General features: G+C 33.4%; 2 protein-coding genes across 2 annotated transcripts; both read right to left on the bottom strand.

Moving 5' to 3' along the window:
- Nucleotides 1-846: 846 nt before the first annotated feature.
- On the bottom strand, nt 847-5,219 carry LOC109121508 (1-aminocyclopropane-1-carboxylate oxidase homolog 1-like). Its single transcript, XM_019219794.1, has 4 exons — nt 5,033-5,219; nt 2,247-2,794; nt 1,836-2,157; nt 847-1,451 (listed from the first exon to the last, which is right to left on the bottom strand). The coding sequence occupies exons 2-4, from the start codon at nt 2,777-2,779 to the stop codon at nt 1,200-1,202; spliced, it is 1,107 nt and encodes a 368-aa protein (XP_019075339.1). The 5' UTR covers nt 2,780-2,794; nt 5,033-5,219; the 3' UTR covers nt 847-1,199.
- A 3,393-nt stretch (nt 5,220-8,612) lies between these two features.
- Nucleotides 8,613-12,411, bottom strand: LOC100247670 (1-aminocyclopropane-1-carboxylate oxidase homolog 1). The gene is made up of 4 exons (XM_059736903.1): nt 12,243-12,411; nt 9,891-10,444; nt 9,480-9,801; nt 8,613-9,096 (listed from the first exon to the last, which is right to left on the bottom strand). Exons 2-4 carry the CDS (start codon nt 10,421-10,423, stop codon nt 8,845-8,847), a joined length of 1,107 nt encoding a protein of 368 aa, XP_059592886.1. The 5' UTR covers nt 10,424-10,444; nt 12,243-12,411; the 3' UTR covers nt 8,613-8,844.
- Between the last annotated feature and the right edge of the window lie 9,512 nt (nt 12,412-21,923).

The following is a 21,923-nucleotide window of genomic DNA, read 5'->3' as shown; positions in this document are numbered from 1 at the left end:
GAAAAGTCACTTAATAAATTTTATTCCATTTAAAAAAGTATCAAAATAAATATCTCATTTAAGCAATGACGAGCCCAAATATTTTTAAGTAAGGTATTTATAAATCTAGGAACGTTATAATAAATAAAATTTAAAGAATTCCTAAACATAAAATCTTTTAAAAATAGAAAGATGAATCTCCAAAATTCTTGGAGAATTGTGTTATGAACACTTGAGTGCTCTCCTTAGCGCTTGAGTGCTGGAGAAGGTTTTTAAAAACATTTTAAAAATATTTTTAACTCAATTTTAAAAACCTTAGTCTACATTATGCCTTAACCGACATTAATTTATTTTTCTTAAACCTTTCTATGCTTATATGTGTTATCTCTATTAATCACTATATTTAAAGGAGAGTAAGACACGATTTAAAAAAACCATAAATCAAAACAAATGGAATAAAATTTCATCCTTAAATTGCATAGCCTAATTGTACTATCAGTTTTGGGACATGGTTTATTTTTATGATCATGAAAATTCGTAGTTTCATTCAATTACTACTGAAATTGTGGTTTCATTTTCTCTGTGGGAGTTCTCTCCAATGACTTGAAAATGTAGATAACTGTTCACAACTCACCTTGTTCATTCCTTGGTAAATAACCATCAATTCATCAGTTTTGAGTTCAAGCTTACTAACAGAGAAAAATATAAATAAATAAATAAATAAAAATTAAAAGAATAATCAAATGTATAGAATCATGCATATTTTTGTTGAGGTAGCATGGGAGTTCAATGTAACCTCTAGACCCAAGAAACAAGAAGCCTAATAAATAATCGATAAATAAATAAAAAGAGAGGTGAAGAAACAGAGAAGAAAAGCCCACTAGAAACTTAGATTACATGGCATCAGAAAGTTTTGAAAGCTCAAATGTGCCTTGCACATATGTGGTATTTCAATACATGCCTGTTTGCATAACCTTTCCTGATGTGGATATACCATAACAAGGCTTCTACTTCACATTCAAATCAATTACATAAGCAGATCAATGTTTCGAGTTTTAGTAGGCCCACAAATATGATAGCAACTCCCAATTTATACATACCTTACTAAGGAACTACTATTAAAAGTTGAAACAATAGCCAACTCAATCACAAATAGGATAAACCCTTCCACTTCCTGGAGATTCAATTATTCCTAACCCTTCATCATCTCCATTGCCAAACTAAAGCTTGAAATGATGGAGAGCAGAAGTACCATCATGCCTTTCTGCTCTGTGGCAGGTACCATAGTCTCTTGCTGTGGTTTCCTTGTACTTTGGAGGATTCTCTTCTGATAACAACTCCTTGATTGGTCCGTAGAGTTTTGAGGGTGGCAGACTAAATGGAGAAAAAAAGCTGCCCACTGATACTCTTGGGCCTTTATGATTTGCCAACACCCTGTGTTTTGCACTCCTAAACATGTCGTTGGATACAAGCTAAAAAATCAAACAAAAAACGTCATTGGAGAAAGTGTTAATAGTTGATAAATCATGTCATCAGTACTCCATTTGGTTGATCAAATGGTTGTCTCTTTTAGTTATATTGTAATGCGCATTTCATTTTGGTTTGAATAAATGACCAGCAGGGTAAAACACATAAGCACGCAAAATTGGCAATTTTGATAATTACAGAAACTGAAACATAGGATGTCCACTGGTATACTCCAACAATGAACTTATGAAAAGAGTTATTACTACATTAGCAGTACACAAAGGACCCAATATTGGATTCATGGCCTGAAAATTATTCAGTCAAACAGTAGGAGTGGGAAAGTGGACCAATAGAGTAAGTAGATCAAGAGTAGTAGAATGTAGAATTACCTGCAGAAGATCTCCAGTGTTTATCACTAGTGCTCCAGGCACTGGGTTCACATTGACCCATTGTTTCTCATGGAGAACTTGGAGACCACCTACTTGGTCTTGTAAAAGTACAGTGAGGAATGTTGGATCAGTATGAGTTTTGGTGCCCATAGTCAATTCTGGTTCTGGGCAAGCTGGGTAGTAATGAGACACAAGGAAAAGGCCCTCAGCACATTCCATGTCTTTCAAATGGTTAGAATTGAGGCCAAGAGCCTCTGCAACTAATTCAAACAGAGTATTAGCCAACATCTTTACTTGCTTCGAGTATTCCATGATTATATCTCTGCAAGTTGATCAAGCACATGTAATGGCAGCATTTGAAAGTAGGTTAGTTACTTAGTGTTGCACATGTTAATATGACTGACAACATACCTGCATACCGCAGGCATATCTGTTGGGTCTGGTGGATTAGGAGTAATAATACAAGAAAAGGAATCCTTCCAAGTAGCTGCTGGTGCCTGAAATAGATCAGAATTGGATACAAATTTCACCTTTTTGGAGGAATCACGTGTATAAAACTCTTTCTTCACTTCAGTGTCTTGCTCATTAAATCTACGTATTCCTTTGATCATCTCCTCCAGAACACTTTTCAGAATTCCATGATTGACAATCTGAAAAATGCCCCAAATCTCACAAGCATTTCGAACTTTGTCAATGATTTTAGCACGTAGAATTGCATCACTGTTGACACCTTCTAGGTCTATGATTGGAATCCGAAGCTGGGCATTAGTGGAAACTGACTTCTCACGGAGATTATGTTGTGGATGGATGAACATACGTGGGATCTTTGCCACCCCAGCATCTACAAGCCCCTTCACACCAGCTTTTGAATCATCGAAAGCAATTAACTCACTTTTCCGGTCATATTCAGAGTCCATTCCTCCTCGAGTATTGCATGTGATCATATTTTGTGTTTTTTTCTGTAGGATAATCAATGGGAAAAGAGTGAAATTCTGTATTTTGAACAAATCTTAAGGAAAAGGTAGGGAGAAAGGGATCTTGCATAGTACTTGGTCTAAAAAAGGTTAGTTTGGGACCAAAACTTCCACAATTAGTGCCACATTATGAGTGCAGCGAGTTTATGACAGCATGGAAGGTGGTGCCAGCATTGTGATGTCTCACATCGGATAAGGGAGAATGTTCCTAGCGCTATATATGTAGAGGCTCCTCTTAACCAAGTAGACACGTTTTAAAGTCGTGAAGGCTCCTTTGGGTCCAAAGCGGACAATATCGACATGATTGGGTGCGGGTTGTTACAAATAGTATCAGAGCCGATCCCCAACCCTGGTTTGAGGGTTTGTTTGGCTCCGTAAGGGGTGTTTGTCTGTTTAGCCTAGTAATCCCATATGACACAACAAGGACGTTGTGTCTGCATGGGGGGTTGTTTGTGATGTCCTACATCAGATAGGGGAGAATGTTCCTGGTACTATATATGTAGAGGCTCCTCTTAACCAAGTAGACGCTTTTTAAAGTCGTGAGGGCTCCTTTAGATTCAAAGCGGACAATATCTACATGGTTGGGTGCAGATTATTACAAACATCAACAATAACTTTAAACTATAGCCTCCACAGGTATAGTACCATTAGGGAAGAGGCTTCAACTTGACAGATTTGTTATCAAAACTGCCAATTACTTGCTCAGTGGAATCAATTTTCGTTTTCCATGCAGAACAAGTAAAAAAGAAGAAAAATGCAAGTACTGTGTAACCTTTTTTTCTTAACAAGGACAAGACAGAAGTACATTTCTAAAGGAGAAAAAGGGGCTCAAATGGCAGAAAGCAGAGATTTCTCTAGAGGAAGTTACCATAAACTTCTCAGCATTGAAGTTGGGGTATGTATGTGAATGCATCTAAATGATTGCTTCTTGTTTATTACAATTCTTTGAGAACTATGTGGATCAGAAGAACGCTGACCTAATGAAGCTTACCTCTAGGTTATTCAAGTATGTAAAATCGGGTTTTTCCGCTTGTGCGAAATGTCCTGAAGACTTGCACTGTCAGGCCACAGAACTCAAATTGGAAACCACCCTACCCCACCATCACATTCAACTTAAAGACTTCCTGATCTCCAGGGTTCTCCGGGAAGAAATCTTCAGAGTCTTCACGCTTGAGGCCACTGACCTTCTTTACTGTTAAAGACTCTTCTGCACAGCCTTGACTGCAAGGATCTCAGCTACAAAATGTATATGTAGCACCACCACCTATATAAAGGAAGCTTGGCTCTCATTCTACATAGTCCTCTTCCTCAAACAATATCAGGGTAAGACATTGAGTAGAGGTTAAGGTTCAGGACTAGGTGCTGTTTGGCTGCAGGAATGTTGTTTTAGTTTGGGTACCTTGGTCTCTTTAATATTTGACTACAATTATCCTAAGGTTGTTGGGTTACATGATTTGATTTGCATCACGGTAATAGTATAAATCCACTATGCCATGTGATGTTCAGAAAAAAAATTCAAATTTAATAATATAATTTTGTCGTACCTGTTCATCATTCAATTAATTAATTATCAAAAAAAATTTAATTTAGTAGAGACAAATATACCAACCAAGTATGAAGGGGAATCTAACATATTTGAACTGTGTATCCAGATAGACTTGTTCCTAGGAGTTTGCGAGCTTTTTCTTAGTTCACACCACCTATGGTACAGATTAAACCGTATGGGAAGGTTTGTCAAGATTGACATGGGTATTTGTTTCTAAACTCAATTTCATATTTCCAGTCATTTTCACATCAACAAGACCATATTAACTAACCAACACAATGTTAAAATTGCTGCCTTCAATAATCAATTACACTATCAGCTCAATCGCAAAATAACTAAGTGTTCATACAAATAGAAGGTGGATTTCCCTTCAATGGATTACTGGGTCAGCTAAGTCAGTTCCAAAACAACTCCCAGATCAGTAATGAGTCAATTGGAAACAGAACGGATCTGAAGGAAAACTGAGCAGACTCAATCACAGAGGAGAAGCAAATGGTTAAAAAAATATGAACCGAGTCAGGAAATCAATTCCGAATATCCTAGCATCCTTACCCATTCAATCTCGATCATGAATACATAGTGAGTCTAGCCATACCCCCCAAAAAAAAAAAAAAAAAAAAAAGAATCGAAGCATTCCTCGAGGAACTCAAATGTGGGCAGTGAAATGAAGGTCATACCAGAAAATTTGGGTTGCTGCAGCTGGTGGCGAAGTGGCACTGTTGTAATGTTCGCTCACCGCTTCTTTGCTATCGCCGCTGAAGATGGAGAGCCGCCGGAAATAAGGGTAGAAGTTGTCTTCTTTGCTATGGCGAATACTTAAAAGGATCTGCCAAAAACAAAAAGTTGACAACCTGGAAGAAAGAAAGGGGAAAATGGACGAAGAAAGCTATGGCAAATATTTAGAAGGATCGGCCAAAAATAAAAAGTTGACAACGTGGAAGAAAGAAAATGGAAAATGGACAAAGAAAGCAAAGCTCAGCTCATTGGCAATGTTCAAAGCCAATTTTCAAAAACAGGTTAGAGAATAGTCATTGAAAATAGTTGTTAATTATTTTTTAAACTTAAATATGAAAAAGATTTTAAGCATAATTATTTTGGAAACTTAACTATGAAAAATATTTTTTTTTTTTAGTATTATCTTATATATAATATAAAAGTCTTTTAATTATTCTTCATATAAAAAATCATTGTTAAGAACATTATTTTAAAAAAAACAAATACCAAAAAAGAATTGCTTTTTATTTTAAGTTTATAAAATATATTTTCTAATTTCAAAAACCACTTTTATTCTAAAAAAATACACATAATTCTTTTCCAAAACAAAAAATCTTTCAAAAAAACTCAATGTCTATTACTTCATAATTTAAGTAAACTTTAAGTCAAATTATTATCAAGTTATTGACTTAAAATTTATTACCTGATTTTTATTTTAAGTATTAAAATTTTTTGATGAAGTTAACTTCAAATAATGTAGGTCGCTTCCAAATGCATGGGTAACATTCATATGCATGATAAAAAGGGGAAAATAATAACATCATCCTAAAGAAGTCTTGGTTTAAGAAATGTAAAAGTTTGACCAACACTTTCAATGTTAAGAAAAAAGGAAAATTCCTAAAGATTGTGACAATTCTTAAAGGGCCATCTTGAGGAAAAATAATGTAGAACTTAAAAAGGTATGTAATTCCCCATCTTCAAGTATTACCAAGTTGCTCTTTTCATCTTTTAAATACTTTTTTTTTCTTTTTCATTTTACTATTATAGTTGTTACTATTAATTATTCACATTTTTAATTACTATTATTTATGTTATTATAGCTTGAATTTTATACATGCAAAGTCTTGCACATTAATTAATATTGTGTCATATGTATGTTTGGATTAAACTCCTAAAAGCAAGACATTATTTGAAAGTGAAAAGGGGAGATTTAGAGTATTCATCTGCCAAGGTTAAAAATGCATCCACAATAATAACCACCACTCAATAATAATAACAACCTAGCAATAATAAACAATAATAATCCAAAGATATTCAAGCAAAAAAGGGACACTAAATATAACATGGAAAAACCCTCTAAATAAAGATAAAAAATCACAGAGAAAATTTCTTTTACTTCAATAAAATGGAGATACAAATAATCAAGTTTTCATTAGTTTCTTCACTTCGAAAACTTATATAAATATGTAAGGTGGAAATCCATCACCCCAAAAAACAATTGACAGAAAGAGATCAAGAAGAAATCATACTACAAGAACTTCCCTGAAAAGTTGATGAAAGTATTAAGATGTGTGAAGCCTAATTATTATCCTAAATAGTTAGAATATTTTAAGTTGGGGCATTTGGGGATTTTACACGTGATTAGGTTATCTTATTTATATTAAATTTAAGGTAGCCAACTTTGAGAGAGGTTTTTTTTTTGTGGTATTGGGAGAAATAGAAAAATGTAAAGAGAGAAAAACTTAGAGGGTAAGGCATTTTGGGATTCTCTTGTATTCTCTTTTTATCATAGTAAAAATCTATAGTGATTACAAGTGGATGTAACTCTCACATTGAAAATGAACCACTACAAATCTCGTGTGTTTTTTTACTTTAATTTTTTGCACTGGTTTATCATCACTTTCAGAAAATATGATTAAAGTGTTTTAATCCTAATAGAAAGAACTTGTAACTTCACCTTTTGAGCCCTAAAATAGTACCCACAAAGCAATCCTAATTTTCTTTCCTTTTTTCAATCAATTTTTTTCCCTAATATACTAAAGCCCTAATGTTATTTATATTTGGGCTTAAAGAATACCTAACTATAAAATAGCCTAATACATGGGCTCATGGGATGGACAAACTTGGCCTAACAATCTCTCCCCCCAGCACATGAGAGAGGACTGCCAATCTATATCCCCATCACATGGAGTTCAAACTTGCTATGCTAATGCACAACTAAAGCTTCTACTTGGGAACACCTTTGTCAACATGTTTAAGGCATTCTTGTTTGTGTGAATCTTCTTCAACTTGGATGCATTTTCATCAATTGTATCCCTCAACCACTTGAATACCCATTTTTTTTCAATGATTTTCTTCCTTTAGGAAGTTGTACTAACTCATAGGTTTCATTTTTCTACAAGGAATCCATCTCATCTTACATAACTCTCAACCAATTGCTACTATCCTCGTGAGACTCAACTTCCTAAAAAATTTATTAGCATGTACTCAAAGGAGGGATATCTAGTAGAGGGACCATGCTCTCTAGTAAACCTCCTAGCATGGTGTACCAAATCCTCCTAATGAAGTGACTACTCCCCCTACTCCTCATACTTAACTGGCTCATGTAGGTATGTCACTTGCATTATCATCTTAATTAAGCAATGACGGATCAAAATATTTTTAGGTAAGGAATTTATAAATCTAGGAACATTATAATAAATCAAATTTAAATAATTCCTAAAATAAAACCTTTTAAAAATAGAAAGATGAATCTCCAAAATTCTTGGAGAATTGTGTCATGAGCACTCAAGTGCTCTCCTTAGTGCTTGAGTGGTGGAGAAGGTTTTTAAAAACATTTTTAAAATATTTTTAACTCAATTTTAAAAACCTTAGCCTACATTATCCCTTAACCAACATTAATTTATTTTTCTTAAATCTTTCTATACTTACATGTGTTATCTCTATTAATCACAATATTCAAAGGAGAGTAAGACACAATTTAAAAAAAACCATAAATCAAAACAAATGGAATAAAATTTCATCCTTAAATTGCACAGCCTAATGTACCATCAGTTTTGGGGCATGGTTTATTTTTATTATCATGAAAATTCATAATTTCATTCAATTACTACCGAAATTTTGGTTTCATTTTCTTCGTGGGAGTTCTCTCCAATGACTTGAAAATGTAAACAATTGTTCACAACTCACGCTGTTCATTCCTTGGTAAACAATCATCAATTCATCAGTTTTTGAGTTCAAGCTTACTGACAGAGAAAAATATAAATAAATAAATAAATAAAAATTAAAAGAATAATCAAATGTATAGAATCATGCATATTTTTGTTGAGATAGCATGGGAGTTCAATGTAACCTCTAGACCCAAGAAACAAGAAGCCTAACAAATAATCGATAAATAAATAAAAAGAGAGGTGAAGAAATAGAGAAGAAAAGCCCACTAGAAACTTAGATTACATGGCATCAGAAAGTTTTGAAAGCTCAAATGTGCCTTGCACATGTGGTATTTCAATACATGCCTGTTTGCATAACCTCTCCTGATGTGGATAGACCATAACAAGGCTTCTACTTCACATTCAAATCAATTACATAAGCAGATCAATGTTTCGAGTTTCAGTATGCCCACAAATATGATAGCAACTCCCAATTTATACATACCTTACTAAGGAAACTACTATTAAAAGTTGAAACAATAGCCAACTCAATCACAAATAGGATAAACCCTTCCACTTCCTGGAGATTCAATTATTCCTAACCCTTCATCATCTCCATTGCCAAACTAAAGCTTGAAATGCTGGAGAGCAGAAGTTCCACCAAGCCTTTCTGCTCTGTGGTAGGTACCATAGTCTCTTGCTGTGGTTTCCTTGTACTTTGGAGGATTCTCTTCTGATAACAACTCCTTGATTGGTCCGTAGAGTTTTGAGGGTGGCAGACTAGATGGAGAAAAAAAGCTGGCCACTGATACTCTTGGGCCTTTATGATTTGCCAATACCCTGTGTTTTGCACTCCTAAACATGTCGTTGGATACAAGCTAAAAAATCAAACAAAAAACGTCATTGGAGAAAGTGTTAATAGTTGATAAATCATGTCATCAGTACTCCATTTGGTTGATCAAATGCCTGTCTCTTTTAGTTATATTGTAATGCGCATTTCATTTTGGTGTGAATAAATGACCAGCAGGGTAAAACACTTTACCACGCAAAATTGGCAATTTTGATACTTACAGAATCTGAAACATTGTATGACCACTGGTATACTCCAAGAATGAACTTATGAAAAGAGTTATTACTACATTAGCAATACACAAAGGACCCAATATTGGATTCATGGCCTGAAAATTATTCAGTCAAACATAGGAGTGGGAAAGTGGACCAATAGAGTAAGTAGATCAAGAGTAGTATAATGTAGAATTACCTGCAGAAGATCTCCAGTGTTTATCACTAGTGCTCCAGGCACCGGGTTCACATTGACCCATTGTTTCTCATGGAGAACTTGGAGACCACCCACTTGGTCTTGTAAAAGTACAGTGAGGAATGTTGGATCAGTATGAGTTTTGGTGCCCATAGTCAATTCTGGTTCTGGGCAAGCTGGGTAGTAATGAGACACAAGGAAAAGGCCCTCAGCACATTCCATGTCTTTCAAATGGTTTGAATTGAGGCCAAGAGCCTCTGCAACTAATTCAAACAGAGTATTAGCCAACATCTTTACTTGCTTCGAGTATTCCATGATTATATCTCTGCAAGTTGATCAAGCACATGTAATGGCAGCATTTGAAAGTAGGTTAGTTACTTAGTGTTGCACATGTTAATATGACTGACAACATACCTGCATACCGCAGGCATATCTGTTGGGTCTGGTGGATTAGGATTAATAATACAAGAAAAGGAATCCTTCCAAGTAGCTGCTGGTGCCTGAAATAGATCAAAATTGGATACAAATTTCACCTTTTTGGAGGAATCACGGGTATAAAACTCTTTCTTCACTTCAGTGTCTTGCTCATTAAATCTACGTATTCCTTTGATCATCTCCTCCAAAACACTTTTCAGAATTCCATGATTGACAATCTGAAAAATGCCCCAAATCTCACAAGCATTTCGAACTTTGTCAATGATTTTAGCACGTAGAATTGCATCACTGTTGACACCTTCTAGGTCTATGATTGGAATCCGAAGCTGGGCATTAGTGGAAACTGACTTCTCACGGAGATTATGTTGTGGATGGATGAACATACGTGGGATCTTTGCCACCCCAGCATCTACAAGCCCCTTCACACCAGCTTTTGAATCATCAAAAGCAATTAACTCACTTTTCCGGTCATATTCAGAGTCCATTCCTTCTCGAGTATTGCATGTCATCATATTTTTTGTGTTTTTTTTTTTCTGTAGGATTATCAATGGGAAAAGAGTGAAATTCTGTATTTTGAACAAATCTTAAGGAAAAGGTAGGGAGAAAGGGATCTTGCATAGTACTTGGTCTAAAAAAGGTTAGTTTGGGACCAAAACTTCCACAATTAGTACCACATTATGAGTGCAGTGAGTTCATGACAGCATGGAAGGGTGGTGCCAGCATCAACAATAACTTTAAACTATAGCTCCACAGGTATAGTACCATTAGGGAAGAGGCTTCAACTTGACAGATTTGTTATCAAAACTGCCAATTACTTGCTCTGTGGAATCAATTTTCGTTTTCCATGCAAAACAAGTAAAAAAGATGAAAAATGCAAGTACTGTGTAAACTTTTTTTCTTAACAAGGACTAGACAGAAGTACATTTCTAAAGGAGAAAAAGGCGCTCAAATGGCAGAAAGCAGAGTTTTCTCTAGAGGAAGTTACCATAAACTTCTCAGCATTGAAGTTGGGGTATGCATGTGAATGCATCAAAATGATTGCTTCTTGTTTATTACAATTCTTTGAGAACTCTGTGGATCAGAAGAAAACTGACCTAATGAAGCTTACTTCTAGCTTATTCAAGTATGTAAAATTGGGTTTTTCCGCTTGTGCGAAATGTCCTGAAGACTTGCACTGTCAGGCCACAGAACTCAAATTGGAAACCACCCTACCCCACCATCACATTCAACTTAAAGACTTCCTGATCTCCAGGGTTCTCCGGGAAGAAATCTTCAGAGTCTTCACGCTTGAGGCCACTGACCTTCTTTACTGTTAAAGACTCCTCTGCACAGCCTTGACTGCAAGGATCTCAGCTACAAAATGTATATGTAGCACCACCACCTATATAAAGGAAGCTTGGCTCTCATTCTACATAGTCCTCTTCCTCAAACAATATCAGGGTAAGACATTGAGTAGAGGTTAAGGTTCAGGACTAGGTGCTGTTTGGCTGCAGGAATGTTGTTTTAGTTTGGGTACCTTGGTCTCTTTAATATTTGACTACAATTATCCTAAGGTTGTTGGGTTACATGATTTGATTTGCATCACGGTAATAGTATAAATCCACTATGTTGTGTGATGTTCAGAAAAAAAATTCAAATTTAATAATATAATTTTGTCGTACCTGTTCATCATTCAATTAATTAATTATCAAAAAAAAATTAACTTAGCAGAGACAAATATACCAACCAAGTATGAAGGGGAATCTAACATATTTTAACCGTGTATCCACATAGACTTGTTCCTAGGAGTTTGCGAGCTTTTTCTTAGTTCACACCACCGATGGTACAGATTAAACCGTATGGGAAGGTTTGTCAAGATTGACATGGGTATTTGTTTCTAAACTCAATTTCATATTTCCAGTCATTTTCACATCAACAAGACCATATTAACTAACCAACACAATGTTAAAATTGCTGCCTTCAATAATCAATTACATTATCAGCTCAATCGCAAAATAACTAAGTGTTCAAACAAATAGAAGGTGAATTTCCCTTGAATGGATTACTGAGTCAGCTAAGTCAGTTCCAAAACAACTCCCAGATCAGTAATGAGTCAATTGGAAACAGAACGGATCTGAAGGAAAACTGAGCAGACTCAATCTAAGATGAGAAACAAATGGTTAAAAAAATATGAACCGAGTCAGGAAATCAATTCCGAATATCCAAGCATCCTTACCCATTCAATCTCGATCATGAATACATAGTGAATCTAGCCACACCCAAAAAAAAAAAACAAAGAACGAAGCATTCCTCAGAGGAACTCAAATGTGGGCAGTGAAACGAAGGTCATACCAGAAAATTTGGGTTGTTGCAGCTGGTGGCGAAGTGGCACTGTTGTAATGTTCGCGCAGCGCTTCTTTGCTATCGCCACAGAAGATGGAGAGCCGCCGGAAATAAAGGTAGAAGTTGTCTTCTTTGCTATGGCGAATATTTAAAAGGATCCGCCAAAAACAAAAAGTTGACAACGTGGGAGAAAGAAAAGGAAAAATGGACGAAGAAAGCTATGGCGAATACTTAAAAGGATCCGCCAAAAATTAAAAGTAGACAACGTGGAAGAAAGAAAAGGGAAAATGGACGAAGAAAGCAAAGCTCAGCTCATTGGCAATGTTCAAAGCCAGTTTTCAAAAACAGGTTACGAGAATAATCATTGAAAATAGTTGTTAATTATTTTTTAAACTTAAATATGAAAATGATTTTAAGCATAATTATTTTGGAAACTTAAATATGAAAAATGATTTTTTTTTTTTAGTATTATCTTATATATAATATAAAAGTCTTTAAATTATTCTTCATATAAAAAATTATTGTTAAGAACATTATAAAAAAAAACCGAAAAAGAATTGCTTTTTATTTTAAGTTTATAAAATATATTTTCTAATTTCAAAAACTACTTTTATTCAAAAAAAAAATACATAAGTCTTTTCCAAAACAAAAAATCTTTCAAGAAAACTCAATTTCTATTAGTTAAATAATTTAATTTAACTTTAAATCAAATTATTATCAAGTTATTAACTTAAAATTTATTATTTGATTTTTATTTTAAGTATTAAATTTTTTTTATAAAGTTAACTTCAAATAATGTAGGTCACTTCCATGTGCATGGGTAACATTCATATGCATGATAAAAGGGGGAAAAAGAATAACATCGTCCTAAATAAGTCTTGGTTTAAGAAATGTAAAAGTTTGGCCAACACTTTTAATGTTAAAAAAAAAATGAAAATTCCTAAAGATTGTGACAATTCTTAAAGGGTCATCTTGAGGGAAAAAAAATGTAGAACTTATAAAGGTATGTAATTCCCCATCTTCAAGTATTACCAATTTTCTCTTTTCATCTTCTATATACATTTTTTTCTTTTTTATTTTACTATTATAGTTGTTACTATTAATTATTCACATTATTAATTACTATTATTTATTTTATTATAGCTTGAATTTTATACATGCAAAGTCTTGCACATTAATTAATATTGTGTCATATATATGTTTGGATTAAACTCCTAAAAGCAAGACATTATTTGAAAGTGAAAGGGGGAGATTTAGAGTATTCACCTACCAAGGTTAAAAATGCATCCACAATAATAACCACCACTCAATAATAATAACAACCTAGCAATAATAAACAATAATAATCCAAAGATATTCAAGCAAAAAAGGGACACTAAATATAACATGGAAAAACCCTCTAAATAAAGATAAAAAATCACAGAGAAAATTTCTTTTACTTCAATAAAATGGAGATACAAATAATCAAGTTTTCATTAGTTTCTTCGTCTCGAAAACTTATATAAATATGTGAGGTGGAAATCCATCACCCCAAAAAACAATTAACAGAAAGAGATTAGGAAGAAATCATACTATAAGAACTTCCCTGAAAAGTTGATGAAAGTGTTAAGATGTGAAGCCTAATTATTATCCTAAATAGTTAGAATATTTTAAGTTGGGGCATTTGGGGATATTACACGTGATTGGGTTATCCTATTTATATTAAATTTAGGGTAGCCAACTTTGAGAGAGGTTTTTTTTTTTTTTTTTGTGTGGTATTGGGAGAAATAGAAAAATGTAAAGAGAGAAAAACTTAAAGAGTAAGGCATTTTGGGATTCTCTTGTATTCTCTTTTCATCATAGTAAAAATCTACAGTGACTACAAGTGGACATAACTCTCACATTGAAAATGAACCATTATAAATCTCATGTGTTTTTTTACTTTAATTTTTTGCATTGGTTTATCATTGCTTTCAAAAAATATGATTAAGGTGTTTTAATCCTAATAGAAAGAACTTGCAACTTCACCTTTTGAGCCCTAAAATAATAGCCACAAAGCAATCCTAATTTTCTTTCCTTTTCTCAATCAATTTTTTTCCCTAATATACTAAAGTCCTAATGTTATTTATATTTGGGCTTAAAGAATACCTAACTATAAAATAGCCTAATACATGGGCTCATGGGGTGGACAAACTTGGCCCAACAATCTCTCCCTCCAGCACATGAGAGAGGACTACCAATCTATATCCCCATCACATGGAGTTCAAACTTGCTACGCTAATGCACAACTAAAGCTTCTACTTGGGAACACCTTTGTCAACATGTTTAAGGCATTCTTGTTTGTGTGAATCTTCTTCAACTTGGATGCATTTTCATCAATTGTATCCCTCAACCACTTGAATACCCATTTTTTTTCAATGATTTTCTTCCTTTAGGAAGTTGTACTAACTCATAGGTTTCATTTTTCTACAAGGAATCCATCTCATCTTACATAACTCTCAACCAATTGCTACTATCCTCGTGAGACTCAGCTTCCTATAAAATTTATGGCTCCCCCACATCAATTATTAGCATGTACTCAAAGGAGGGATATCTAGTAGAGGGACCATGCTCTCTAGTAAACCTCCTAGCATGGTGTACCAAATCCTCCTAATGAAGTGACTACTCCTCCTACTCCTCATACTTAATTGGCTCATGCAGGTATGTCACTTGCATTATCATCTTTTGGTAGCTGACCAATTTCCTTCTCTTCATTACTGAATTGCTCTAATGATGGAGGAATAGGTACCAACTCAATGAAGTCATCATTTGTACCTTTGGATTGATTAGCTTTGGCCAAATCTCCTAAGGTTTGATCTTCTTGGAAAACCACATCTCTACTTCTCATCAATTTCTTATTGGTTGGATCCCATAATCTGAATCCAAACTCTTCATCACCATACCTAACAAAAACATGTGGAACCTCCTATTCATCAAGTTTGGATCTCTATTCTTTAGCAACATGCACAAAAGTTTTACACCCAAAGACCCTTAAGTGACTACTCCTGAAAATTCTATGGCTCCCACATATCAATTACTAACATGTACCCAAAGGCTGGATATCTAGTAGAGGGACCATGCTCTCTAGTAGACCTCATAGCCTGGTGTACCAAATCTTCCTTATGAAGTGAGTACTCCTCCTACTCCTCATGCTCAACTAGCTCCTATAGGTATGTTACTTGCTTTATCATCTTTTAGTAGTTCATCAATTTCCTCCTCTTCATTACTGGGTTGCTCTAATGATGGAGGAATAGGTACCAACTCAACGAAGTCATCATTTGTACCTTTGGATTGATTAGTTTTGGCCAAATCTCCCAAGGTTTGACCTTCTTGGAAGACCACATCTCTACTTCTCATCGATTTCTTATTGGTTGGATCCTATAATCTGAATCCAAACTCTTCATCACCATAGCCAACAAGAACATGTGGAACCATTCATCAAGTTTGGATCTCTTTTCTTTGGGAACATGCACAAAAGTTTTACACCCAAAGACCCTTAAGTGGAAATAGGAAACATCTTTTCATGTATATGCCTTCTTTGGAACCTCAAAGTTCAATGGACCTGATGGAGATCTATTTATCAAATAGTAGACAGTGTGAGCAGTTTCACCCTAAAACAACTTAAACAACTTTACAGTCTTCAGCATACACCTAACCCTCTCAATGATGGTGTGATTCATCCTTTTAGCCACACCATTATGTTGTGGAGTACCAGAGATTATTTTCTCATGCCTCATACCATACTTAGTGCAGTAAGTTTCAAACGCCCTTGAGGTGTACTCATATCCATTATTAGACTTGAGACACTTCAATTTCTTTTAAGTCTCTTTCTCAACCATGACATGAAATTGTAGAAATTATTAAAAGACTTAATCCTTTGATTTGAGCAAATAAATCAATACCTTCCTGATAGCATCATTAATAAAGGTAATGAAGTCTCTATTTCCTCTAAAGTTGCCATAAACATACGACCACAAACATTAGAGTATTCCAACTCCAATTTCTCTAACTTCTTAGATCTATTATTAAAGGAAACCCTATGTTGTTTTCCAACTAAACAATGATCACAAGAAAACAAAGATTCATATTTTGCCAAGGGAATTAAGAAGTTCCTTGCCAAAACTTGTAATACTTTCTCATTCATATGCCTTAACCTTTTATGCCACAACTCCAATAAAGTACCCTTTAAAGCATATAACTCATCCTTACAAACTTTACCTTGGGTCTTGTACAAAGTGCAATACGCTTCTCCTTTTGCAACAACCAGTGAGCCCTCAATGAGCTTCCATTTGCCTTTGCCAAAGTGGCTTTCATAACCTTGCTTGTCCAAGGTCAAACCTGACATCAAATTAAGGCGTAAATTTGAAACATGCCTTACATCTTTCAATGTCAACCTACACCCCATATTGGTTTCAAAGCAAACATCACCCATCCCTACAATCTTAGAGTGATTAAAGTTTCCCATCTTGACTATGTCAAAGTTGCCAACTCTATAATAAGAAAACAACACCAAGTGAGGAGTAGCATGGTAGGAGGTTGTAGTGTCTACAATCCACTCAACTTCATGTTCATCTACATACAAAATACGAGAGCATTAAAACTTCATCACTATTGGATATAAAGGTTGTGATATTATTGTCATCTTATTTTTCTTGATTCTGCCTATTATATTCCCTTTTCCAAATTGGACAATTTCTTTTCATTTCTCTCTTTTCCGCAATGAAAACATTTGATTTTATCCTTAGACTGGAACATCCTCTCGAACTTTTCATTACCTTTTTGTCCTCTATTCCTAATTCCTCATCTATTTTCTATGATGAGAGCCTGTGCATTTTTTGTGTCATAAGCCTTCCTTCTTTTCTCTTCATAAAATAAATTTCCCTTCACAAGCTCCATACAAAGGCCACCTTTCAAGAAAAGTAATCCTTCCAAGTAGCTACTGGTGTCTTAAATAGATCAAAATTGGATACAAATGTCACCTCTTTGGTGAAATCATGAGTATAAAACTCTTTCTTCACTACAGTATCTTGATCGTTAAATCTACATATTCCTTTGATCACCTCCTCCAAAACATATCTCAGAATTCCATGATTGACTATCCAAAAAATGCCTCAAATCTCACAAGCATTTCGAACCTTGTCAACGATTTTAGCACATAGAATTGCATCACTATTGACACCTTCTAGGTCTATGATTGGAATACTAAGCTGGGCGTTAGTGGAAACTGACTTCTCATGGAGATTATGTGGTGGATGGATGAACATACGTGGGATCTTTGCCATCCCAGCATCTACAAGCCCCTTCACGCCAGTTTTTAAATCATCAAAAGCTTTTAACTCACTTTTCCGATCATATTCAAAGTCCATTCCTTCTTGAGTATTACATGTGAGCATTTTTTTGTGCCCTTTTTTTCTGTAGGGTAATCAATGGGAAATGAATGTGAAATTCTATATTCTAAATAAACCTTAACGAAAGATAGGGAGAAAGGGATCTTGCATAGTACTTGGTTTAAGAAAACATTAGTTGGGACCAAAACTTCCAGAATTAATACCACATTATGAGTGTAGTGAGTTTATGAATACATGGAAGGGTGGTGTCAGTACCAACAAGAACTCTAAACTATAGTCCCTAGAGGTAGAATGCTAAAGGGAAGAGGATTTACCTTGACAGATTTGTGATCAAAACTACTAGTTGCTTGCACTGGGGAATCAATTTTCATTTTCCATGCAGAAAAAGTTAAAAAGAAGTAAGATGTCGATGCAAAATGAAATGTACCTCAAAATACGCGTACTGTGTCAACTTTTTTTCTTAACAAGGACAAGACAGAAGTACATTTCTAAAGAAAAAAAGGTGCACAAATGGCAGAAGTACAAAAATCTTAGCTGCAAAAGGTAGATATTTGTTTTAGTTTGGGTATCTTAGTATGTTTAATATTTGACTACGATTACCCTAAGATTGTTGGGTTACAAGATTTGATTTGTATCACACGAGATATTAGTTTAAATCCATTATGCCATGTGATGTTCAAAAAAAAAAAAAATTCAAATTTAACAATATAATTTTATTGCATTTGTTCATCATTCAATTAATTAATTACCAATATTTTCTTAACTTAGTAGAGACAAATATGCTTGGTTTTGTGTATCTACATATAAGAAAATTATTATTACTTCCTATTTTTAAAAACAAAAAATAAGAAATGCAAGATGCATCCAAAACAAGACTGGATTTGAAATCAATTGTTTTCTTTTTCACCCAAACCAGCGAGCCTAACTAACCCAGTGCATGAATCGGCACCAAATAATTTTAATCACTAAGTCAGATGACTCAGTATAAACACGTTAAGTGAATTTCCTTTCACTGGGTTACTGAGTCAGCTAAGTCAGCTCGAAAACAACTCCCACACCAACAATAAGTCAATTGGAAACATAACGAATCTGACGGGGAACTGACCAGACTCGATCACAGTGGAAGAACATAGGGTTAAAAAATATGGACCGAGTCTGGAAATCAATTCCAATATCCAAGCACATCCTTACCCATTCAATTTTGATCATAAATACATAGTAAATTTAGCCACACCAGAAAAGACAAAAAAAAAGTACCAGAAAATTTGGGTTGCCACAGCTGGTGGCAAAGTGGATTAATTGTTGTAATGGTAGCGCAACGTTTCTTTGCTAGAGCATTGCCGGAAATAACGATAAGGGTTGTCTTCTTCCTCCCACCAATATATAGGATAATTGATTAAGAGGGACAAAATTTTCTTGAAATTATAAAAGTAACCTCCCACTTTTAAAAGCTTTGAAAATGACTCATTTCAGACAAAAATATCCCTTAATGGTTGTCCCTTTTATTCAGTTACCCATTTCGACAACACCATCTTTTGCATTTTGGAAAATTCTAAGGTACCTCCGTCGGTACCATACCGAAATTTTTTTTAGCCATTGGATGTCCAAGATTACATCTTGGCCATTCATTTTAAATTTGAAAAAAAAAATCCACTTAACCTGTTAATGGAAGAACCGGTTATGACATTCCACTATTTTCTCCTTTTACCTTTTCTTCCTCCATTCTCAATAATTTGGGTTTAAATAAAATAAATATTGAGATACAAATAGAATGGAATAAAAATAAAAATGAAATTGATATAAAATTTGTAAAACATATTTAACAACTAAAAAAATTCATGACCTACTTAAAAGCTAAGGTTTTTTTTTTCATTTTTAAGAATTTTTTTTCACTTCAAAATGCAATAATATTAGTTATCCATATTAATTAAGCTTAGAATTGATGGAAAATAAACTCAAAAAATTTAAAATTTGAAAATACTAAATAATTGTCAGGGGATTCCTCACATTCTCAGTATCTTTCCTCACATTTTTCATACCCTCGAAATTTTACCTTTTTTATTTTTAAGAATTGTTTTCACTTCAAAATGCAATAACATTGGTTATCCATACTGATTAAGCTTAGAATTACTGTAAAATAAACTCAAAAAATTTAAAATTTTAAAACACTAAATAATTGTCAAGGGTACAAAGAATGTGAGGTAAGGTATGAAGAAAGTAAAGATTTCTCACATTCTTCGTATATTTCCTCACGTTCTTCATACATATCCTCACATTTTTCCTACCCTTAAAATTTTACCATTTTTTAAAAAAAAAATTCACTTTAAAATGCTATAAAATTGGTTATCCATACTAATTAAGCTTAGAATTGATGGAAATGAAACTCAAAAATTTTCCAAATTGAAACCACTAAATAATTGTCAGGGTACGAAGAATGTGAAGAAATATACGAAAAATGTGAGAAGTCCTCATATTTTTTGTATCCTTCCTCACATTCTTCATATCCTTAAAATTTTACTCTTTTTTCATTTTTAAGAATTTTTTTCACTTTAAAATGTAATAATATTGGTTATCCATACCAATTAAACTTGGAATTGGTGGAAATAAACTCAAAAAATTTAAAAATTTAAAACACTAAATAATTGTTGAGGGTACGAAGAAAGTGAGGATTCCTCACATTTTTTGTACACTTCCTCACAATCTTCATACCCTCAAAATTTTACTTTTTTTCATTTTTAATAAATTTTTTTTCACTCCAAAATTCAATAATATCGGTTCTCTATACTAATTAAGCTTAGTATTGATGGAAAATAAACTCAAAAAAAATTAAAAATTTAAAACACTAAATAATTGTCAAAAGTACAAAGAATGTGAGGCAAAGTATGAAAAAAAGTGAGGAATCATCAATCTCCACTTTCTTCGTACTCTACCTTACATTCTTCGTACTCTGCCTCACATTCTTCGTAACCTTGAAAATTTACTCTTTTTTTTCATTCTTAAGAATTTTTTTTTTCACTCCAAAATTCAATAATATTGGTTATCCTTACTAATTAAGCTTAGAATTAATGAAAAATAAACTCAAAAAATTTAAAATTTGAAAATACTAAATAATTGTTAGGGATACGAAAAACGTAAGGAATGGTATGAAGAATGTGAGGAATCCTCCCATTCTTCATATCCTTGAAATTTACTCTTTTTTTTTTTCATTTATAAGATTTTTTTCACTTCAAAATGCAATAATATTGGTTATCCATATTGATTAAGCTAAAATTTGGTAGAAAATAAACTCAAAATTTTTAAAAATTGAAAACACTAAATAATTGTCGAGAATACAAAGAATGTAAGGTAAGGTACGAAGAAAGTAAAGATTCATCACATTCTTCGTACATTTCCTCACATTCTTCGTACCATTCCTCACATTCTTCGTATCCTTAAAATTTTACTCTTTTTTTATTTTTAAGAATTTTTTTTTTCACTTCAAAATGCAATAATATTGGTTATCCATATTATTTAAGCTTAGAATTGATGGAAAATAAATTCAAAAATTTTAAAAATTGAAAGCACTAAATAATTACGGGTGTATGAAAAATGTGAGGTAAGGTATGAAGAAAGTGAGAATTCCTCACATTCTTCATACTCTCAAAATTTTACTTTTTTGTTTTTTTTTTCATTTTTAAGAATTTTTTTTCACTTCAAATTGCAATAATATTGATTATCCATACTAATTAAACTTAAAATTGATAGAAAATAAACTGAAAACTTTTAAAATTTGAAAACACTAAATAATTGTTGAAAGTATGAAGAATGTGAGGTAAGGTACGAAGAAAGTGAGGATTCCTCACATTCTTCATACTCTTCCTAACATTTTTCATGCCCTCGAAATTTTTTTGTTTTTTCATCTTTTAAGAAATTTTTTCACTTCAAAATGATATAATATTGGTTATCCAGACTAATTAAGCTTAGAATTGATGGAAAATAAACTCAAAAAATAAATTAAAATACTAAATAATTGTCGAAAATACGAAGAATGTGAGGCAAAGTACGAAGAAAGTGAGGATTTCTCACATTCTTCGTACCCTTCCTTACTTTCTTTGTACTCTCCTCATTCTCCATTTTTTTAAAATTTTTTTAATTTTTTTTTAAAATTTCATATGACTTGGATATTCTTTAGATGTGTTCATTACACTTAGGGGGTGTTCAATGGATGCCTGAAAAAAATCAAAATTGAAAAATGCTAAAAAAATTAGCAAAGTTATGAAATTCCATATTGTTACTAATTTTTTTTTTTTTTTTTGTATTTTCAATATTTCAATCAATATTTTAT

Source organism: Vitis vinifera, chromosome 5 (genome assembly GCF_030704535.1).
Source record: "Vitis vinifera cultivar Pinot Noir 40024 chromosome 5, ASM3070453v1".
Taxonomy (NCBI): Eukaryota; Viridiplantae; Streptophyta; class Magnoliopsida; order Vitales; family Vitaceae; genus Vitis; species Vitis vinifera.
The sequence above is the reverse complement of the archived record's forward strand: the minus strand, read 5'-3'. Positions and strand labels throughout refer to the sequence as shown.